The 8,912-nt window shown below is 42.4% G+C and overlaps 1 protein-coding gene across 3 annotated transcripts; it reads right to left on the bottom strand.

The window, feature by feature from the left end:
- Positions 1-2,431: 2,431 nt before the first annotated feature.
- Positions 2,432-7,758, bottom strand: ZBED5 (zinc finger BED-type containing 5). Of its 3 annotated transcripts, none has more exons than XM_089915159.1 (2): positions 5,812-7,758; positions 2,432-4,763 (listed from the first exon to the last, which is right to left on the bottom strand). In XM_089915159.1, exon 2 carries the CDS (start codon positions 4,588-4,590, stop codon positions 2,506-2,508), a length of 2,085 nt encoding a protein of 694 aa, XP_089771285.1. In that variant the 5' UTR covers positions 4,591-4,763; positions 5,812-7,758; the 3' UTR covers positions 2,432-2,505. The 3 variants fall into 3 exon arrangements, with proteins under 3 accessions (XP_089771285.1, XP_089771284.1, XP_089771283.1); XM_089915158.1 differs by having other exon boundaries at positions 2,432-4,731; XM_089915157.1 differs by having other exon boundaries at positions 2,432-5,925; positions 7,546-7,758.
- Positions 7,759-8,912: the final 1,154 nt, after the last annotated feature.

Genomic DNA, 8,912 nt, shown 5'->3' with positions numbered 1-8,912 from the left:
TCATGGCATTGTACATACTTCTCGAAATAGCGTACCTTTAATTCTGGGATCAGCTGACAAAAAGTACTGCATGTATGAGTAATTATCATGAATCTTTCTGGAGAATTAATTTTACTTGATAGCAATTTAATCCCTGTTACATATTTTTATACTAAAACAAGCAGTCATGCTTTGAAGTAGATGGCTATTTTGGATGAATTTAGACAAGAAAGCACAGATTTCAAAGAAATGCCCACATCTTAGTAAGGAGTTTTAGCTATACTCCCAAGTCATTTTTTGATGCTCTTAGAAAAGTTTGAAATGCAATGAAGGCAGAAGTACTGTCAGAAAAGGCCACTTTAAACTAGGTTCTGCTACTTGTGTGACCTTGGGCAAATTCAGAAATTACCTAATCCCATAGGATTGTTGTAAGATTACTGATAACACACAAGCATCTAGCAGAGTAACTGACAGGTAAATAGGTGCTTAATGTGACAAAGGAGAAAAAGGCTGGGCTACAAATACTTAACCTTGCTGCCTCATATTAGGTCAGGTCCTATATAGCCTGTTAGGTCTCCACATAGAATAAAAACTCAGACTGAAGTGTGAGTGTGGAGTGAAGTTTGACTGCAACATGGCTGGATATGGCAAGGAACTAATGTAAGTCACTTATCTATTCCTGATTACCCACTGTTAGATTTATATACATAGTCATTTTATCTTAATCACTCTTTAAAGACGGCATAATTACAATTTTACAAATGAGATAATAGGTTCAGAAAGGCTCAAACTGACCAAAGTTAAAGAGCTAGTTAGGGAATTCCCTGGTGGTCCAGTCGATAGGACTCCGAGCACTCACTGCCGAGGGCTTGGGTTCAACACCTGGTCGTCGGGGAACTAAAATCCCACAAGCTGCTCGGCATCGCCAAAAAAAGAAAAAAAAAAAAAAGCTAATTAAGTAGTGGAGCAGGTACCTAAGCTTAATCATTCTATCACATTCTACCTTAGGGAGGGGAGGTTCTCCTCTTCCCCAAAATGGGGAGTGGGTTTGAATAAGTGAGATTAAATAAATAATGGCTATCTAGTAGTTATATGGTAGGTCTTGACTATAGAAATAACACAAAAAACATTTAACCCTGAGTTGGTGAACTGTGTTGGGTGATGTGACATGGAAGAGAAGACTAGAGGCAGGAATGTCAGTCAGAAATCTTTCATAGTGGGCTTCCCTGGTGGCACAGTGGTTGAGAATCTGCCTGCTAATGCAGGGGGCACGGATTCGAGCCCTGGTCTGGGAGGATCCCACATGCCGCGGAGCAACTGGGCAGTGAGCCACAACTACTGAGCCTGCGCATCTGGAGCCTGTGCTCCGCAACAAGAGAGGCCGCGATAGTGAGAGGCCCGCGCGCCGCGATGAAGAGTGGCCCCCACTTGCCACAACTAGAGAAAGCCCTCACACAGAAACGAAGACCCAACACAGCAAAAATTAATTAATTAATAAACTCCTACCCTCAACATCTTAAAAAAAAAAAGGAAATCTTTCATAGTATTCTAAGAATACACTGAGAGCGGTTTCAAGTCCAATCATCTTCAAGTACAGTAAAGCCTCGTTAATTTAGACTATAGTATATGGAATTGGCAATAATCTATACACGAATTGAGAAACAAAGAAAATCTGAAAATATTCTTCACACTCCCTCCACCTCCCCACCAGGTCAGCTCGAATCAAAGCTCTGACATTCCCCAGTAACTTCTGCCTCATGGCCACACTAAATTCTAGGTAATGGAATAACTGAGCCCAAACCACAAAGAGTAGCATTCTATACACGATAGCATACAAATATAAGCTACCATGCCCTCTTCCATTTTTCGTTGATTCACCTTCACCAACATTTTTTCCTTTATTTAGCATCTACTTTAGTAAGGTCTTCTGCCAGATAATGGAGACATAGAGCTGGATAAGATCATATACAGCTCAGTCCAATAACACTGGAAATTATGAGACCACCAAGCAGTTCACAGCTGAGACATACACAAAAAACAGGGCCAAATAGAAAGATTTAGAGAATGAAAGTACTGAAGATAAATTAAGTCAAAGGGCTGAAAAGCAAATAGGAGTCTGTCAGGAAGCAAGGAGAAGGAATGGTTTTTTGAGACCTGAAAGCATAATACAGTGATATGTTTAGGCAAGAAGGTCCCTGTGATTGGAGGGTTACAGGGTGGCATGCTTAGAAACATTGGTAGCGATTAGCTCCTAAAAAGATACGTCATGCTAAGAAACTGGGACTTTTCCTTGTGAATCAGTATTTCCCACAGTCATGACCATGGAACCCTTTGAAATTACGTGAAGAAGAAATACCAACAGTAGTACAGGTTTAAATTTTTGATTCTTTACCTTTCTTAAAATCTAAGAGGTATAAAAAATTTGAATCATTTTTTTTAAAACCCCAAGATATCATCAGTGAAGTAAATCATCTTTTATTTTCATCTTATATTTGGTTATCAAGAGGCATGCAAAACCCTCCAATTTTAATGAGAACAGTGTTTTTGTGTCTTTTTGTCACATATCCGCTTAATATTAGGTGTAATGTTGCTAAGTCGGATCCGCATGTGAGGTGCAGCATCGAGTCTTTTCCTGTATTTCGTTTTTGTTGCAGCATAATATGAAAATCCTGTCTCACACAGGTGCATTGTAGCAAAAGGAAGAAGTACACGAACCGCACGCCTTGCAACACTTGGGTACTCTTGAATTAGGCTACTCCAAAAATCATTTAGTGAAAGTTCACTGAAATTTTGTTTCACTTGAGAATCAGATGTTAAATCAATCAGGCTCTCGTAGTCCCGTGCTACTAATGAGGCTGGTTTAACAGTTACTGTAAATGGATTTCTAACCCAAGCATTATTGTCATTTGTTACAGGAAAATATTTTAACAGAGTAGAGCGCAAACCCCTTAGGTGGTGCACTATGGCACTGCAAATATCTTTATCAACTGTAGAATTAATTTCAGTCAAAAAGTCACTGAGTGTAGGAAAACAATCAAAGTTTTCTTCTTCAACAGATGAGGCCCAAAATTCCAATTTTCTTAACAATGATGACATTTTATCAAATACTGTGAACACTGTCACATTTTTTCCTTGCATTGACAGATTAACCTCATTTAATTTAGTAAAAATATCTGCAAGATATGCAAGTCTTAGCAGCCAAGATGAATTTGTTAAACAATCAGACAGTCGAAAAGCAGAATCCATGAAAACCAACAGTTCACGACGAAGCTCAAAAAGTCTTACAAGAACTTTACCTCGGGAAAGCCACCTCACCTCTGTATTTAGAAGAAGGGCTGTGTGCTGGGCACCCATTTCTTCACACAAAATTTTTAGTAGTCTGGATTGATGTGGTCGAGCTTTAATATAATTGATGATTTGTACGGCCTGATCTAGCACATTTTTCAGAGATGCAGGCATTGTTTTAACTGCTAGTGCATGTCTATATAACAGGCAGTGACTACTGGAGCTTTCGGGAGCCACATATTTTATCAAGGTGACAGCCTCAGCAATTTTCCCGTCCATTGCCCTGGAAGCATCACTACAAACATCAACACATTTTTCCCATTCAATTTCATGTTTCTGCATAAAACTGTTAATGCAGTTGAAAATTTCTTCACCAGTGGCATTACTCTGCAAAGACTCACACAAGAGTAGGTCTTCCTCAATAGACTTATTAAACCTGTAACGAACAAACACAAGCAGCACAGCAAGTCCTGAAACATCAGCTGATTCATCTAGTTGCAGTGAAAACCCATCACAAATTTTCAGTCTACAAACAAGCTCTTCTTCAATGTCAGCAGCTAGATCCTTAATTCGACGTGCAACAGTACTGTTTGATAGTTGTACTGCATCTATTTTTTTACTATACTGTTCGTCAAACATCCGCATCACCACATCTTTTGCACAAGGCTTGATAAGCAATTCTCCAATAGTATGAGCCTCTCCACTCAGGGCTATATGGTAACTTACATTGTATGATGCTTCTGTAGCACTTTCATTATCTGTATTGACAATTTTAGGTGCTGGGGGTTTATTATTTTCAGGTGAATCAAGATGTTGCTTGAAAAAGCTTATGTCTTTGTCTTTGTATGCAGCATGTTTAGTTTCCAAATGTCTTCGAAGCTTACTAGGGGCCAAAGAGCTATTTGATAAAATTTTCTTACATAATACACACTGGGCATGAGGTGCATCTCTATTTCCAAAGTAAGTAAATCCAAAAGACAAATAACTTTCATCATATTTTCTTCTTTTTGGTTTCTTACTAAATGTTGTTATTTTGTTGGAATTGGACATAAATTTGACCCTGGAAAGCTCACCTTCTGAATTTTTAGAAACTGCAGGCTGCAACTGCTCATCTTCACTCTGTAATATTCCAACCTTTTGATCATTTGATTCAGACACAATTTGATAACAAAAAGATTCTACTTCTTGTTTAAGACTTCCTTGTTTCAGCAACAGATCCATAGGCAATGAATTTGTGGTACAAAACATGGTTAATTTAGAATAAACATTGAGTATCACAAATGTGTTGAAATTATAAGACAGGATACACAGAAGATGAGCAACCATCAAAGAGATGATATATAGCAACACATCAGTTAATTTGTAAGTGCTGCCTATGCATCAACGCGCAGATGGAACATCACACGTTCGTGTATCAGGTGATCTCTCATTCGACTTCCTGGTGCTCTCAGGTATGGCACACCTTTTCTTAAAGGTAGATTATCACATAAAAATAAAAGCTATAGAAATGAGTTTAGTAGTCTTAAACTTACATTTAAAAATAAATTCTAAAAGAAGAAACTATTGTTAGCATTGATCTTTTTCTCACAACACTTATTAACTTAAGATAACATTAATCTTCTATAAAACACAGTTTGGGAACCATTGGACTAAGAAATAATGAGTTGATAAATGCATTTTTAAGGAAGGGACCTTGAGGTCCCATGGCAGGGTTGGCAAACTTCTCCTGTAAAGTGCCATACGGTAAATGTTTTTTACCTGATGGGCCGTATGGTCTCTGTTGCCAACTACTCAGCTTTGTAGGTGTAGCATGGCAGCAGCCATAGACAAAACGTTAAAGAATGGGCAAGTTGTGTTCCAATAAATCTCTCTTTATAAAAACAGACAGCGTGGGGCCATAATTTATCATCCCCTTTCATGATATACAGTATCTTGGAATCTCTTCTAGCTTTCTGATACCTACTGCCATTAGATACATTCACTGTTGACACCGTCCTACATCTTAAGGCTCCTTTCAGGGCTAGTAATTATTCTGATAAGCTATGTCAAAAACACAAACAGTTCAAAGTTTTGCAAGACACAGAATTCTGTTGTATCTAAACACTGTGTGTTAACATTGAAAAATAAACTGTAAACCAAAAGTTAGCTACAGTTTCTCTGGACTTAAATTACATAAATATTTATATTATCCAAAATAAGACTCATTCAAAATAATGCATATATTTTACTGATTACTCTACATCCCATTACTCTTTAGGTGAAGGCTTAACGAAGACCTAAAGAAAACTCTCATTTAAATAGGTTTATTCCTCATATAATAGTTTTTTAAAAGCATAATTAAATGGAAGGGTAATGCAAATTTTAGGACCTCTGATGAATACCAGCCTTATAAGTTAAGGCATTCAAATTTAGTGTCTACCTAAATATAGCTAGTTTGATTTAAAGTTTGAGTTAAACTTTATGATTTGGCTCAGAGTAAGCTTTGGATTCTCATATCAGATCCTGAATCAAAATGGTTTTCTCAGTAACAGCTAGAGGGTAAGATACCTGAAATGAGGAGCACTCCCTTCTGCAATCACTCTCCACCTTGGCAGCTTGAAACGCAGACGCTTCAAAAAAAATAAAATTAAGGGATAGGGTGGAAGGGGAGTAACCAAAAGCCTAGAATGAGAAAAAATAAAATTAGACACTACAAAAGGAGAACGAACTATACACCTCTAAGATGACCATTCTTTACAATTTATTTTAGAGCCAGGCAGTGCAAATGATTCTTCACTGCAATGCAGATCTTAGACTGAAACAGAAGATGCCTAACATAGTAAAAATGTTAATATTTTCGTCCTGTTTAATACCCTGGTAATTTCATTATTTTGTAACGCTCCCCTATCCACTGACTTCAAAGAAAAACATTAAAAACTCTCAGAAGCGAAACCTAACTTTTAAAAGTACAGCCACACCTTAGTGTCTCTAAAACTAAGCACTGAAAGTAATCTAAAATGGAATTATACATCGAAGGGTTACATGAACTATGCCTTTTTGTTACAACCACTCTTGTCTCAATAACCAAGCTCCTTAACTTACTAATGTTTATTGAGTGATCATTGTTTACTATGTGCCAGTAACTGCTAAATCCTTCCTAGATTAGGTCACTTAATCCTCAAAACAAACGTGAGAGTCAGGGACTATTATTAATAACCCCCCTTTAGGGATGAACAAATAGATACAGAGGCTAAGTCACCTGCTAAGTTAACACATCTGTGAAGAACTCAGAACGGAACACAGAAAGTTCGACTGCAGAGCCCACGTGCCTAGTCACTGCTTGTGTGTCCCTGAATACTCTTATTAATCTCTCAAGCACTAAAAAATCTGTTACCAGGAGTTGGATGGTGCAGAGAGAAATGAATTACAATGGGTTACAACTGCCAGAAAATCGAGGGTCTCAAACTGGCAGCAGGAGAAAGCCCTACATCTTCATTCCTGGGAGCGAAAGAGTAGACCGTCCTTTCACAGTCCTGAATGCGCTTTAGCTGCCGAGAACTTCATGGAAACGCTGGGTGACCTCAAAATTTAGGATTCCTCTCCCCTGCTACCAGAGAAGGACACGACGGAGTGAAAACGCTTTGTTCGGAGGGCCTCAGTTCCACCTTTTTAGAGGTGCTTCCCCCAATCTCTCGAGGACAAAGAGACTGGACTCCCTAAAGCTTCTATTCGACTCCCTGAAAAGGGGCGGGGGGAACCCTCATCTTTTGTCTCTTCGGCTAAGGTGACAGGTAGCACCCTCCATTCAACCCCCACCCTCAGGCGGTTCCTGCTCTGAACAATACCCGTGGGGCAGGAGGGCTGGTTAGGAGTGCAGTCCATTCATAAGCCGAGGCAGGAGGTGGGCACGGACACTCCGTCCAGCACCTAAGTGCTTTTATCAACGGTCACCTCGATGGGCGGCCCGGCCACCTATCCCTCGGCTGCTCCTTGTCACAGGAGCGCGCTGCCCACCACAGCTGGGGGGCTGGCTTCCTGTGGGCGTCCACCCTCGCCTACGGAACTGCTCTCGCGTCCCCGGGCGGTCGCCTCAGCTAACAACCACAGGAAAACGTCTCAGCACCCGCCGCTATCTTTCTCCTTCATCTCCATCAGTGATGGAGAGAAGGGTCTCGGCTGCGGCTGGGCTGCGGAGCAGCGCCGCGGTCCCCAGCTGAGCCTGCGGCCGCCATTTTACGAAGCTCACGGCAGCGGCCATTTCAGAGCGCACCACTCAGCCGCCGCGGCGGCTCTGGTCCTCACCTTCACCGAGGCCTGAACGGGGTCAAGAGCCAGTCGTCGCGGACTGGAGGGGAGAAGGGGGAAGGGAGGAAGGGGAGAAATGAAAAACAAAACAGAGGGAAGAAGGATTCGGGGGGCCGGGCGATGCTCTCAGCTCAGGGATATCGCCTATGCCACCTCCATAGAGATCCAATTCGCGGCGGGCGCGGTAGCTCGTCTGAAGATAAATTTAGCACTCTGGGGCACCCGAACTTACTGTCTCCTTGACCGACTCCGCCGCCGCCCAATCAGCGCCGGAGTTGCTCCCCGACACCAATCCGCGCTGAGCAGTGGGGTGGGACCAAAGCAAAGGACCAAGCTCGGTTGAGGCGTTGCCCAGCTGCCGTTGCCCCTGGCAGTCTGGAATCGTGAGCTCGAGGAGGCTGAGTTGAATGGCAGACGTGAAGCGACTGTTTTCAAATTTCCCTGGGCCAGAGCAGCCCCGTCATTTGTTTACAGTGTAGAGTCCTGGGTGCTGCGAGATAGCATTTGTGATCCTGTAGGGCTGGACTGGCTTGGAGAAATCTGCGTATCCACAAGCACTGGGGCTCTGCCCCGGCAGCAGATTTGAGTGGATTCGCGGAGTCTCGGCTGCTGGTGCTTTCACGCCCTCTTTGTTCCCCGAGCCGCACCCCAGGCCCAGATTGCGCAACCGCCTCCTCTTTTCCATGTTTTCTCACTGGAATCGGGGCAGAAAACTCCCTCTCCCTTCCCCGCCCCGCCCCTCCCCGACGCTGGCGTGTCGGGGGCCCCTAGCGCGCAGAGCTGGGAGCTGAGCCTGATCTTGCCGGGGCGCTGCTCTCCGGTGACCCCACATGGGGTCGGGGAGCCGCGTGTTACAGCAGCGTCTTCGCAGCGTCAACGGGAAAGAGGCCACTTCCTGTGCCTTTGCACCCCTCACTGGTGGCTCCCTCCTCGGAGGAACGTCCAGCGCTCTGGAACACTCAGTTTGCTAGCTGTAGCATCGGGTGTTTTAAGCCCATTTCTTCTATGCCCATCCCCTCTTTTTAAAAACAACACAGCAAAAGGCTTCGGGCTGTGTATTCCGTTATTCCATATTGTGTGAGATCCGTCGTGGCGACCTGCAGTCTGTTTTTCCAAACTGGCATCTTAAAATATGTACGCTTCTTGGAGGGAATTTGTTAAAATACGCGTAGCTTTAAACAGTGGGTCCTATTGTTTGCAATATTTTAGATTTTCGAGGCCCCGTAGAAATAGCCAAATGAAAGTTGGATCTTGTTTTTAGGCGCTGCACCAATGACAGAAAATTCCCAACTTGTGGTCAAAAGCAAGGGCAGATTTTGTTTTTCTTAAATATGCTCTTCTTAGATATGCGAATAAATTTCTTA

The sequence above is a fragment of the Delphinapterus leucas genome, chromosome 7 (genome assembly GCF_059928025.1).
Source record: "Delphinapterus leucas isolate spDelLeu-1000000601 "Yukka" chromosome 7, BTC_Dleu_Yukka2, whole genome shotgun sequence".
Lineage (NCBI taxonomy): Eukaryota > Metazoa > Chordata > Mammalia > Artiodactyla > Monodontidae > Delphinapterus > Delphinapterus leucas.
Note: the sequence above shows the minus strand (reverse complement) of the source record. Positions and strands in the feature narration are given on the sequence as shown.